At 52.2% G+C, this 14,793-nt stretch overlaps 1 protein-coding gene across 1 annotated transcript in view; it reads left to right on the top strand.

Annotated features, from left to right (window-relative positions):
- Positions 1-14,793, top strand: part of LOC138297360 (amine sulfotransferase-like) — a 363,813-nt gene that overhangs the window by 184,491 nt on the left and 164,529 nt on the right. Inside the window, exon 4 of the mRNA XM_069236753.1 lies at positions 10,531-10,563. Coding sequence (XP_069092854.1) covers positions 10,531-10,563 — 33 coding nt within the window. The remainder of the gene's footprint in view (positions 1-10,530; positions 10,564-14,793) is intronic.

The following is a 14,793-nucleotide window of genomic DNA, read 5'->3' as shown; positions in this document are numbered from 1 at the left end:
CCAAGCAGCCCCTCAGCGTGTTTCACGTGCCCGCTCAACCAGGAGGGTGGGCATCTCCTTCGCCCCAGGCACCCCAGGCCCTGCCCCAGTCAGCCCTGCTTCCCTGAGTGAGGAGGCTATTGACCTCCTGATATCCCTCACTGTTGGGCAGTCAATCATTTTGAATGCCATCCAGGGTGTTGAGAGGCATTTGCAGCAAACAAATGCATACCTGGAGGGCATTCATTCTGGCGTGGCAGCCCAACAGAGAGCATTTCAGGCTCTGGTCTCAGCACTGATGGCAGCCATTGTCCCTGTGTCCAGCCTCCCCCTCTAACATCCACTACCCAGACCCAATCACCTCTACCTCAGCCTATCCCAAGCATACCATCAGACCAGTGTGCACACACATCAACACACAAAAGTGGCTCAGGCAAACATAAGCACCACATATCCCACAGGCACTCACACAAGCACCATCCCCATGCAGACACACCAACATCCACTTCTTCTACTGTGTCCCCCTCCTCCACGTCCTCCACCTCCCTCCCAGTCTTGTCTCCACTCACACATACATGCACTACATCCTCAGCCACTACCTCCATCACCAGCATGCCCATCACTACACACCGCTCACGTGCAATAACCACCCCCACTACCATTCACACGTCCCCTGTGTCCTCTCCCAGTGTGTTTGTGAGCCCTCCTCCCAAAGTACACAAACGCTGGCACGCACCCACTGAACAGCCATCCACCTCACAACAGCCTCCAACCCATACACCTTCACCCAAACTCAGCAGACGTACACCTCCTACAACCACTACCTCTTCCTCCACTCTTCCGTCCCAGTGAGTCTAAAAAACCTTTCCTGGCTTCCATTGACCTCTTTCCTAAACCTCCCCCCATCCTTCCCATAGGTCCAGGTTGTCTAGAGCCCAGACCAGCACCTCAGCCACCAAATCATCATCTACTGTGGTCCCTGCAAGTCCGGGAGGATCGAAGGGAGCACCCATCAGGGCTGCCAGTGTGCCATATACTGAAGCCAAGGAACACCCTCTTCTGTCACCTGCCAAAGTAAAGAAGGGGCCAGCATGCAGGAGAGAAAAGCCGCACCACCCACCCAGCAAGGCCTCATCCAGAACCAAAGAGGACAGTGCCAAGGTCCCAGCAGCGACTGCCAGGTGGGGAAGGGACACAAGAGCAAAGGAAAGTCACCTCAGGGCACGGAGCCTCCAGGTGAGGGACTGGTGACCCCCATTTCTCAAGACAGGCTAGCAACCTGTACCGTGGTGAGCACCGCCGCAACAACCGCCACCTGCACCGCCACCTACACTGCCAACTGCCCCGCCACCTGCATGGCAGCTGCCACAACTACAGTCACCAGCAGCATCCCCAGTGGGCTGCGTTCCGAGGCTGCAGGAGACGGCCTGGTGTCTCCCTCCACTACTACAGACACCTGCAGCAGGGGCACCACCTGCAGCATCTCCGCCGCAGCCACTGCCGCAGCCACCTGCCCTGCGATGTGCCCAGCCAGTGCCACTACAGCGGACATCAGCATCATCCCCAGTGGGCAGCCGTCCCAGGCTGCAGGAGACATCCTGGACCCTGCACACACTACATGAGGCACCACCACCAGCACTGGCACTACCAGCAGTTTGCAGCCTAAGTCGTCGCAAGGTGGAGTGTGGCTCTGCCTCCATGGAGTATCATGCTACCTGTTACCGGAAAATTACGTTGCTCACACACCCAGGTGAGGGAATGGGAACTGCCACACCCCTGGTGCTGCAACACTGGGCACCAAGCCCCCCTCCAGAACCAGTGGAGAAAAGCATCCACTCACCTTATCCTTGGCAGGATGAAACACTCTGGGCACCAAGCACCCTCCAGAACCAGTGGAGAAAAGCATCCACTAACCCAGTCCTTGGCAGGATGAAGCACTCTGGGCACCAAGCCCCCTCCAGAACCAGTGGAGAAAAGCATCCACTCACCTTATCCTTGGCAGGATGAAGCACTCTGGGCATCAAGCCTCCTCCAGAACCAGTGGAGAAAAGCATCCACTAACCCAGTCCTTGGCAGGATGAAGCACTTTGGACACCAAGCCCCCTCCAGAACCAGTGGAGAAAAGCATCCACTAACCCAGTCCTTGGCAGGATGAAGCACTCTGGGCACAAAGTCCCCTCCAGAGCATGTGGGCAAACCACCCACTTGAGAGACTATGGCTTTGCACTCCCCAGGACCAAGCAGTGGGCAGTGGACCCACTTGAGAGACTGTGGCATTGCACACCCCAGGACCAAGCAGTGGGCAGTGGACCCACTTGAGAGACTTGAGAGACTGTGGCTTTGCACTCCCCAGGACCAAGCAGTGGGCAAACCACCCACTTGAGAGACTGTGGCTTTGCACTCGGCAGGACCAAGCAGTGGGCATGGAGCCCACTCGAGGAGCAGTGGCGTTGTCCCATCATCCGGCTGAGGTGCCCCCCCTCCCCCTGAGGTGCCTGTTTTTTTTACCCTGATGCCCCTGCAGTGTTCTCTCCGTTTTGAGGCTGGTGTCATGTGTGGGCTTTGTCCATGCTTTTTGGGACCAATGGTCCACAGACATTTAATGGTACAGTGTATGGACTTGGGTACTTGCTGGTAATATTTGTATGTACTGATGATTTTAAGTTATCTTGGGCTATCTGATTGTTTGATTATTATACTTGTTAAACTCATTTCATTTGGTCCTTGTGTTCTTCCGGGGGGGACGGGGTGTATCTGTGATTGCATATGTGTGTGTGTGTTGTTGTGGGTGGGGGATGCGGGTGTTGCGTGCCTGTGTCACTCTCTTTTCCCTTTTCCCCTCCCTGGTGTGCCAGGTGCAGTACTCACCGTCATCGTCGCCACTGTCTTTGATGTTCCTGGTTGATGAGGAAGTAGACCAGCATCGGCAGGACCTGTAACTCGGGCTCTATGGCGTCCTGGTTGTTCGTTGAATGGCGAGAGGTGAGTGGTTTCCCTTCCAAAGACTGTTTCCACCGTGCTTTTGATGGCGTTGTTACCGCCCCGGAAAAGCTGGCAGATTGGTGCCTTATAATAATGTGGGCGGTACATTGTCTTCCACCTGTCTTTTAACGGTTACCGCCGTGGTGTTTGTTTCTTCCGCTGTGGCAGTCGGAGTGTTAAAGTGGCTGTCTGTGTTGGCGGTTTCCGCCATGGACGTAATTCCATTTTTGTTACCGCCGGCCTGTTGGGCCGCTTTGTCACCGACCACCAGGGTTGTAATGAGGGCCTAAATGCTGAGAAACATAAATTCAGTTAGACAGAGCTAAAATTCTTTGAGAATATCTTTTCTGCTGGGGACATGACACTAGATCCAGCTAACATGCAAGGGCTGTCAACTGCAAGTCCCCCAGAAGATGTTTCCATGTTGCGCTCATTCCTTGGCATAGCCAGTTCCTGTTCCGGATACAAATGAGACTTTGCCACTGTAAATGTTCCATTGAGAGAGCTGATGAAAAAAACTGTTTCATCTCCCTGGTCACATGAATGCGAGCAAAGTTTTAAGAGAGTCAAATAAGCTTATGAAAATGCTACTGAACTGGCTTAGTCTGATCTAAAGCTACATACAGAAGTTGTTGTTGATGCCAGCCTGGATGAGTTCGGTGCAATCCTTTCACAGCACAAAGGACACCCAAATGCTCGAAGACATAATTTGGCATATGCAAGGAAAAGTTTGTCCCAGACTGAACGTTCATATTCACAAACTGAAAAAGACAGCTTAGCAGTGGTGTGGGCTTGTGAACATTTCCATGTGTTTCTGTATGGAACACATGTTATGCTTGTGACATATCATGAAGAATTCCTGGCCATCTTTGGCAATCCAAAGGCCAAGATGCCTCTGCACATTGAACGCTGGGCTAGACGATTCCAAGAGTACAACTACACAATTGTGCACCATCCAGGGAAAGATCAAAACCCTGTTGACTACTTCTCCAGAGTGCCTTTACACTGTCAAGGAGAGCCTTCGAAGACAGCTAGAGCTTACATACATTTAATCGTGAAATTAAACACACCTGCTGCCATTTTGTTGAAACAAATTGTCACTGCCATGAGTCAAGATAGTGACATGTTAAAACTGAAAGACATAACACATCCGCCATGGAACCAACATGCTTTCCCTCTCACCACTGACAGTGAATGCCAGAGGTTTAAAACCGTCAAAGATTAACAGTCCATTACACAAAAAGGCATTATCCTGGGGGTTCGAGAATTGTCATTCCAGAAAGTCTGTGACAACAGATAATTGAAGAGGCCCATGAAGGACATCGTGGAACTGTTGCACAAAACTAGCTCTCCAAAGTTGAGTTTGGTTTCCACATCTTGAGGAAACAGTTGAAAGAGAATTAAAGGCCTGTCATCTATGCAACTGCCTGTCATCGAAAACCACTTAACACCCCTTAAGCATGTCAGAGTTGCCAAAACATGCATTGAAAGAATCGCTGTTGACTTTTTTGGTTCACTTGATAATGGACATCACCTGATGATGATTGTGGATGAATGCTCCCATTTTCCATTAATAGAAGATTTCTCATCTAACACTCAGGAAAGAGTCATTCAGAGATCAGATGGCATCTTTCCAACATGGGGCAATCCTGCAATTTTAAAATCTGACAATGGTCTACCATTCAATAGTCGAGAATTCTGAAACTTTCTCAATCAAGTTAATATGAAGCATCAGAAGAGCACACCTCTTTGGCCACAGTCTAATGGCCTTGTTGAACGTTTCATGAGTACATTAAAAAAAGCTGTTCAGCATGCTACACTGGAAAACGTCAACTTCAACACTATCTTAAATTCTACCCTACTAGCTTAGCCTTTAACTCCTTACTCAACCACAGCTGAAAGCCATGCAACGTTGATATTTGGGAGAGCAATGACGACCAAGTTACCTCACCGGTCCAACACAAGATCCAGAACTGGGGAAGAAACCTGTCCAAAAGACTTTGATCGTATAAAGAAAATGAAGGCCTACGCAGACAAGAGACAACATACAAAAGACATTGGCCCTCATTATGACATTGGCAGTAAATCCCACTCACAGCCACGCTGACTGCCTCCAATATACTGCCGCCGTAGCGGATATCAGTTCACCATATTATGACACACATACACCAATTCGTCACTATTCAGCCACACACACAAATCGGCCACACCAAAGGTCAGTGATAAACTGGCGGCATCAAAACCCACACTGCTACGCCAACAGAACAACCCTGTTCACATTATGACCCACAAATCACCACAGCGGACATTCAATGGCGGTAAACCATTGGCGGTACATACCGCTGTGCTCAAAATACACACACTCAAACAAAACAGCACCACATTGGACAATTCAAACTATACACACCTGACACCCATACACACACCACACCCACACACCCTTACCACTATAAAACACACACCCACAGTACCCACAACCCCTTACGACTACAAATACTTGCCACGAGACAGACACCACGATCACAGACAAGACCAGAGCCACACACCGCAATCACCTGTACACCACCCACGCACCTTACAACACACACCCCAACACATCACCCTACACACCCCCACCCACAATACCCACACAACACCCATGGCACCACAAAGACACCCCTGATTTTCTTAGGATGAACTAAGGGTCATGGTGGAGGAAATCATCAGGGTAGAGCCTCAGCTATTTGGAGCACAGGTGCAGCAGATTTCCAATGCTAGGAAGATGGAACTATGGCAGAGGATCGTGGACAGGGTCAACGCAATGGTACAGCACCCCAGAACAAGGGATGATATCAGGAAGAGGTGGAACGACCTGCAGGGGAAGATACGTTCCACAGCAGCAAGACACCAACTCGCTGTACAGAGAACTGGCGGTGGACCCCCAAATCCTCCCAAGCAAGTCTTGGCAATCAAGCATCCTGAGGGCCTGGCAGGAGTAGGAGGAGGACTGGACTCTGGTAAGTCAACTCTCTTTTACTATCACCCCCTACCTACATGCCATCACATACCCCCACCCCACCCTCACTCCCATCACTCCATCACCTCCCACATACCCCACCATCACATATTACCCATCCCGGTGCCAAGCCCTGCGTGCACCACCAATGCATGGACACCACTCATAGCCCTGCATGGACACCTATCACTAAAGCATGCACACTAGAGAGAATCAGCTAGCCCACCACATAACAACTCACACAAGTTAAAGCTGCCAGGGCAAATACAACCATAGAGGGCAACCCACTGATGCACAATATGTCACACACAGAAGCAAGAACACTGCATTTACATCCCCACAGGTATCCCAACGAATGACAGCAGAGAAGAGGTGCCAGCAATTTCCAGTCCCCTCACAGAAGAGGCCCACAGTGATGACAGCGACTCTGGTTGCCGGGATCTGGATGACCAACCTGGCCCATCCGGGACCTCCATACAGTTGGTTACCCAGGCACAGACACACACCACCACAGAGCCTCCCCACTCAGGAAACACCACCACAGCACCCACCCAGCGTACCCATACCTCTGTCCCCAGGACATGTCAATCAGCAGTGTGTCCATCACTACAGGGACCCCAGGGCATACCCCATACCCAAGACAATCAGGGACCTGGGGTCAGTGGCAGTGGGCACACGGTTCAGGGGACAGAGGCACAGGACAACAGGGACACAGGGAGGACTGCTGTGCACCAGGGGGAGGACAGGCCCAGGGAACCGACTCTCCAGGAGGCACTCACCAAGATCCTGGGAGCATACCAACATTCCTAGGATACGCTGGGCCAGATCCTGGCCAACGTGCAGGAGAACAGGCGGCTGCAGGAGGGACAGTACCAGGGGATCAGCGAGGACTTGAAGGCCATTAATGCCACCCTGGTCTCCATTGCAGGGGTGCTGGCAGACATGGCCAATATTATGAGGGAGGTAGTCTTACAACAGCGGGCCCCTGCCACTAGCCAGACATCTGAACTGCCTTCCACCGCCACTGCCACTAGTAGACAGGAGACCCTGCCACAGGACCAACAGGCCACCAGCACCCCACACCCTGCAGAAGGAGAACCGCCCTGCAAACGTTCCCTATGATCCAGGCAGAAGCCAGAGACTATTGTTAAGACCCCTGCCAGGAAATGAGACTCTCCTGATTGTCAACCTTGTGTCCCACTCTGTCACCCTGTCCAACTTGAACTGCCATTGCTCCCCTTCCCATGTCACCATGGACAATGCATATGTGCCACAAATAGACTGGGACTCTACCCTGGACTTCCCTCCATCATCACCCCATCCCAATGCACTTGCCCCACTCCTTGTTATCACTTCAATAAATACCCTTTGAACAAATACAAGTATGGAGTATGTCAAATGATTTAAGTATGTATTCGTTTAACAAGGTTCAAACATTGCAAGTCAACTGTACAGTAATGTTCACATAGGATAGACCTGTAGTTGGCTGCAGTGATCACACCAGGAGCGATAGTGGGGCACCAACATCTGCGAAAAGATTTGGCAAAGGGTACAGTGAGTGGGCATAGAAGTGGAAATACAGTCTGCTAGTGACAATGTGAAACAAAGAAATGACAATGAAATGTGAAGTTACACTGTCTTACCTGTGTGTCATTGGAAGTATTGTCGAATCACTGCAGTTCTGTTGTCCTCATCCTCATCCTCTGCCTCCTCATCTTCACTATCCACAGGGTCTACTACTGCCACACGGCCATCTCCAGCCTCCTCCTCCTGCAGAAAAGGCACATGGCGTCTCAAGGCAAGGTTATGCAACATGCAGCATGCCACGATTATCTGGCAGACCTTCTTGGGTGAGTAGCACAGGGATCCACCTGTTATATGGAGGCACTGAAACCTGGCCTTCAGGAGGCCAAAGGTACGTTCAATTATCCTTCTTGTTTGTCCATGAGTCTCATTGTAACGTTCTTCTGCCCTTGTCCTGGGATTCCTCACAGGGGTCAGTAGCCATGATAGGTTGGGGTAACCAGAGTCACCTGCAAATATCTAAGGACAACATTTACCCACACACTATTCCATATGGCCCACACCATACCCATACACCAACATCCACTGGATGGGAACCAGGGCTCACCTATTAGCCACACTCAGTGGCTCTGTAGTTGGGCCATCACATTTGGGATGCTACTATTCCTCAGAATGAAGGCATCATGCACCAACCCAGGATACTTAGCATTGATGTGGGAGATGTACTTGTCCGCCAGGCACACCAGCTGCACATTTATGGAGTGAAAACTCTTTCGATTTCTGAACACCTGTTTATTTTGGTGAGGGGGTACAAATGCATTATGTGTCCCATCAATTGCGCAATGATGTTGGGGATATGTCCCATTGCATAGAAGTTAGCCTTCACAGTGGCCAAATCCTCCTCCTGGGGGAAAACAATGTACTTAATTATGGCAGACAACACTCTGGTCAGCACTATTGAGAACATTGGCTGTGACATTCCTGCTGCCAAGCCCACTGTCATTTGGAAAGAACCAGTTGCCAAGAAATGGAGCACAGTTAGCACTTGCACAAGAGGGGGGAACCCAGTGGGGTGACGGATTGCAGATATTAGGTCAGGCTCCAATTGGGCACACAGCTCCGTGATTGTGGCCCTGTCAAGTCTATAGGTAAGGATGAAATGGCTGTCCTCCATTACTGCCAAGTCTACCAGGGGTCTGTACATGGAGGTATGTATCCATCTCCTATTCATGCACAGCAGTAGCAATCTATGGGGCAAAAGAGTGAGTAGCCGGTCACAAACTGTACATCGTAGTCACAACAGTACATTGCATGATGCCAGTTTTTCATGTACATGTGGCATATGTCCTGCATGTCCAATTGTGTACTGTGATGCAGTTATAATCCAGGGCCTGACCCCTCCCCCTCAAAATGGCATCTGCCTGTCCTGTGTGGAGGGACAGGTGGAAGTGAGGTAATTCCGCTGACGTGCGGCATTGCGAGAGGCGGTCGGGAACTGCAGTGCAACCCCTCACTTGATAATATTGGGCCCTATGGGGTACAGTGGCCAATGGTGATGACCGCCATTTTCTATCTTATCACTCACATGCTACCTTGACCTTCAAAAGGAGAGGACCTACACTGCATGTGCTTCTGTGACCTGTGTCTGGAACCTACCATGGCTCGTGTGACTGGGGAAAGGGCCCCTGCCTTCACCTCGGCAGAGTTGGATCGACTGGTGGATGGGGTCCTACCCCAGTACCGACTACTGTATGGGCCTCCAGACCAACAGGTGATTACACTGTGAGCAAGATGCATGGGGCATGAATGCATGGAGTGGTGTGTGTGAAGGCCTTGTGAAGGGGGGTGGATGGCCCCTGGGCGGCGGACAGCTTGTGTGCTGGGCCCTGTGTGTGCAAATGGCGATGTGAAGGGGTATGGTGGGCCATGAGTGTAACAGGCAGGATGGTCTGACTAATACCTTTCCCGGTGTGTATTTCTCTGCAGGTCAGCGCCCATCAAAAAAAGGGTATTTGGCGTGCCATTGCCAAGGACGTGCGGACCCTGGGGGTCTACGGCAGGCAGAGCACCCACTGTCGGAAACGGTGGGAGGACCTGAGACGCTGGGCACGGAAGACGGCGGAGGCCCAGCTGGGAATGGCCTCCAAATGAGGAAGGGGTGTCCGTCAAACCCTGACCCATCTGATGGCCCACATACTGGCGGTGGACTATCCGGAGCTGGGTGGACGCTTGAGGGCATCACAGCAGCCACAAGGGGGTGAGTACAGTTCCCATCATTACAACGTACGCATGTACGGGGGTCCCCGGGTGGGGGATGTGTTTTAGTGTGTGCCCTTAGGCCAGGCCTGGCATTGCAGAGTCGGTCCATGTTGTCCAGGGTTCTGAAGTGATATTCCTGCTACCTAACTTGTAGGCATCCACTACTGGGCAGGGCTGTGTGGGTCCCAGGTGTGCTGCAGTTGGCGGTATGTGGCCATGCCCATGCCCTGATGGCTAGCATTATTACTGGTAGTGCATTGCATAGTGCATAGGCCTGTAGCCTGTGTGTGATGGTGGTGTGTACGCCAAAGGTGGTGTTGGTGCAGCCATTGACAAAGTGTATCCTTTGTCTCACCTCCCTCCCCTTTTTGTTTTGTCACCCTGTCCTTATGTCCATTAGCATCATCTGGCAGAGGAGCAGAGGCACCAGCGACGGAGGGAGCTGCATCCCACGGGACCCAGGAGGCAAAGTCCAGCGACGCTGAGGGCACCAGTGGGATTGAGGGCGAGTGGAGCACCACGGCGGAGACTGGCGGGACTGTTCAGACTCTGATACCAACTCCGATGGAAGCTCCCTGCTGGTGGCTGTAGGAGGCTTGCTTGGTTCGTAGCGGGTACCTTGGGTACTTACACCTTACACCAGGTCCAGATATCCCTTATTAGTGAAATGTAGTAGTGTTCTAGCAGCTTAGGCTGATAGAGGTAGCTATAGCAGAGCAGCTTAGGCTGAACTAGGAGACATGTAAAGCTCCTGCAATACCACTTATAGTTACACAGTACTTATACACAAGCAAAGACAATACTCAGTGTTACCAAAAATAAAGGTAGTTTATTTGGGTGACACAGTACCAAAAATATCTTAGAGGCAATACTACTTTTGGAGGTAAGTATTATACACAATATATACAATAGACACCCCAATAAGACACAGGATAGTGCAAACAATCGGAAATGCTATAGAATGCAATGGGAGAAAATAGGTCTAGGGACAACACAAACCACATGCTAAGAAAGTGGAATGTGAATCACGAATTCCCTCCTAGACAAGTGTAGTGTGTGCAGGATCGCTGGGAGAGTAAGCATAGAGTAAAGGTAAGTAAATTACCCCACCCCAGAGCCCAGAAAAACAGGAGAAAAGTACTGCAAGCTTCCTTAGGACACACTACAAGTCATGAGTAGAGTTATTGCAATAACCAACCAAGACTGCAAACAACAACTGCTAGATTCCTGGACCTGAAGACCGGCAAAGGAAGGAGACCAAGTCCAGAAGTCGAAAGAAGTTCCAGGAAGGACAAGAGCCCCTGCCAACCTAGAAGAGGGTGGAAAAGAAGGGTCCCTGGTTGGACAAAGCCTGCAGAAATGCACCCAAGGAAGATGTCAGTGGGTTCCCGCGTGATGCATTGGATGTCCCACGAAGAGAAGTTAGATGCAGGCAAGTTTTGGAGCTGGATTCCTCCGACAAGCCTTGGTTCAGGAAAAGTTGCGTTTTGAGTCACGTTGGCGCTACCTGGACCTAGGATTGACCTGGAGGCCTAAATTCTGTCTGAGGAGGAAGAGGGGACTCTCATCAATTGAGAGAGCCCTCAGGACACCAGATAGCACCCACAAGAGTCCCAGGATATGGGGACAAAGGAGGTGAAAAATGCGGTTGGTGCAGCACTACAAAGGAAGGTCCCACGCCACCGGAGAACAACTCAGCGAGTTGAACATTGCAGGATAGAGTGGTGGGGACCTGGGCCAGGCTGTGCATGAAGGAATTTTGCAAATAGTGCACAGAGGATTCAGGAGGTGAAGGAGACGCGGTGCACAGGGCTACTGTTGTTCTCGGGGAAGGCAAGATCTTACCTCCTCCAAATTTTGACAGCAGGGACTGGGGGTCCCTGAACCGGTGTATACTGGCTTATGCAAGGAGGGCACCATCTGTGCCCTTCAAAGCATTTCCAGAGGCTGAGGGAGGCTACCTTTCCCCAGCCTGTAACACATATTTTGAAAGGGAGAGGGTGTAACACCCTGCTGCTAAAGGAAATTCTTTGTTCTGCCTTCCTGGGACTGAGCTGCTCAGGCCCCAGGAGGGCAGAACCCTGTCTGTGAGGTGGCAGCAGCTGCAGTGCAAGCGTCAGAGAGCTGATTTGACACTACTGGGGGTCCATAGTGGAGCCCCCAGGATGCATGGAATTGGCTCCCCAATACCAGGTTTGGAATGGGGGGACAATTCCATGATCTTAGACACCTTACATGGCCATATTCGGAGTTACCATTGTGAAGCTACATATTGGTAGTGACCTATATGTAGTGCACATGTGTAGTGGCGTCCCCGCACTCACAAAGGCCTGGGAATTGGCCCTCAACTATGTGGGGGCACCTTTGCTAGTGCAAGGGTGCCCTCATACTTAGTAACTTTGCACCTAACCTTCAGCAAGTGAAAGTTAGACATATAGGTGACTTATAAGTTACTTAAGTGCAGTGAAAATGGCAGTGAAATAGTGTGTGCACTATTTCACGCAGGCTGCAATGGCAGGCCTGTGGAAGGATTTGTCTGAGCTCCTTATGGGTGGCAAAAGAAATGCTGCAGCCCATATGGATCTCCTAGAACCCCAATGCCCTGGGTACCTAGGTACCACATGCTAGGGACTTATAAGGGGGGTCCAGTGTGCCAATTGAAATTGGTAAATGAAGTCACTAGCCTATAGTGACACATTTAAAAGCAGAGAGAGCATAAGCACTGAGGTTCTGATTAGCAGAGCCTCAGTGACACAGTCAAACACTATACACAACACACTAATTAAGCCATAAACTATGAGCACTGGCAGGATCCCAGTGAGACAGGCAAAACATACTGACATACAGGTAACATGCCAAGAAAGATGGTACTTTCCTACAGTGGCGGATACCTCTGTGCCAACCCCAGATACAGGTACAGCCGCCACTCCCTGTACCAGCACCACCCTCCCAGCAGATCCTCAGGGAGTTGACCATGCCCTCTCACCGAGGAGGGTGGGCATCGCCTTCGCCCCAGGCACCTCAGGCCCTGTCCCAGTTAGCCCTGCTGCCCTGAGTGAGGAGGCTATTGACCTCCTGAGATCCGTCTCAGTAGGGCAGTCAACCATTGTGAATGCCATCCAGTGGCTGGCAGCCCAAATGCAACAAACAAATGCATTTCTGGAGGGCATTGACACTGGCTTGGCATCCCAACAGAGATCAATCCAGGCTCTGGCCTCCTCTCTGATGGCAGCCATTGTCCCTTTTTCCACCCTCCCCTCTCCAACTTCCTCTTACCAGTCCCATTCTCCTCAACCCCAACCTATCCCAAGCACACAGGCAGACGTGCATGCACAAAGGGCAACACACAAGAGTTGCACAGGCAAACACAAGCACCACACATCATCCCACAGGCACTCACACAAACACCATCCGTATGCAAACATACCCACATCCACTGCCTCCACTGTGTCCCCTTCCTCCTCCTCCTCCGCCTCCCTCCCATTTCCGTCTACACTCACACCTGCATGCACTACACCATCATCCACTGCAAGCATCACCAGAACACCTAGCAGAACACACACCTCACTGGCAGAGACCATCACAACAGCCATGCACACATCCCCTGTATCCTCTCCCACTGTGTCTGTCCCCCCCCCCCCCAAGGTACACAAACGCAAGCACTCAGACACCCAACAGCCATCCACCTCACAACAGCATCCAGCCCATGCACCTGCACCCAAACACAGCAGACAGACACCTCCTACAACCACTCCCTCTTCCTCAATTCCTAAACCTTCTCCCTCTTCCTGCCCCAGTGTCCGTAAAAAGCTTTTCCTCTCCATCGTTGACCTCTTTCCTACCCCCCCCACGTCCTTCACGTCTGGCCAGGGTGAGAAGAACCCAGCCAAGCACCTTAGCCACCCAGTCCACGGGCCCAGTGGTTTCCACACCCACTCGTGGTAGGAAAGGATCCAGGGCACCATCCAGTCTCACGGAAAGTGTGCCTTCCTCAGCTGCTGTGCGGAAGGGCAAGGAGCCTCCCCCAAGTGCTGCCAGGAAGGGTAAGGGGCCTGCAACAGCAGGCAGGAAGGACAAGATGCCCCCACCACCAACCATGGCTCTGCAGCCATCCGCGGCTGCAGGGGATGGGCTGGAGCCTCCCCCCACCACCACCAGTAGCAGCACCACCACCACCAGTGGGCAGCGGTCCGAGGCTGCAGGGGATGGGCTGGAGCCTCCCCCACCACTACCAGTAGCAGCAGCAGCACCACCACCAGTGGGCAGCCGCCCGAGGCTGCAGAGGATGGGCTGGTCCCTCACCCCACCACCACCAGTAGCAGCAGCAGCACCACCACCACCACCTGTGGGCAGCTGTCCGAGGCTGCAGGGGATGGGCTAGAGCCTCCCACCACCAGCAGCACCACTACCACCACTGAGCAGCCGTCACCGCCAGCGGAAGGTCTGTAGTCCTGCCTCCATGGGCTGTTGTGCGGCCTGCCCCTTCAAATCCTGTGGGAATGACATTGAGCGGAGAGACTGTGACCTTGACTTCCCCAGGAACAAGAGCACAGGGCACGATGCCCCCTCCAGAACCAGTGGGTAAGACACCCACTCACCTCATCCTCACCAGGATCAAGAACACAGTGCAAGATGCCCTCTCCAGAACCAGTGGGTATGGAACCCACTCACCCCATCCTCACCAGGAACAAGAGCACAGGGCACGATGCCCCCTCCAGAACCAGTGGGTAAGACACCCACTCACCCCATCCTCACCAGGATCAAGAGCACAGGGCACGATGCCTCCTCCAGAACCAGTGGGTGTGGCACCCACTCACCCCATCCTCCCCAGGAACAAGAGCACAGGGCACAATGCTCCCTCCAGAACCAGTGAGTGTGGCACCCACTCACCCCATCCTCACCAGGATCAAGAGCACAGGGCACGATGCCCCCTCCAGAACCAGTGGGTATGGCACCCACTCACCCCATCCTCCCAAGGAACAAGAGCACAGGGCACGATGTTCCTTCCAGAACCAGTGGGTGTGGCACCCACTCACCCCATCCTCACCAGGATC

This window comes from Pleurodeles waltl, chromosome 5, assembly GCF_031143425.1.
Source record: "Pleurodeles waltl isolate 20211129_DDA chromosome 5, aPleWal1.hap1.20221129, whole genome shotgun sequence".
In the NCBI taxonomy this organism is placed as follows: Eukaryota; Metazoa; Chordata; class Amphibia; order Caudata; family Salamandridae; genus Pleurodeles; species Pleurodeles waltl.
This window is presented reverse-complemented; position numbering and strand designations above follow the sequence as displayed.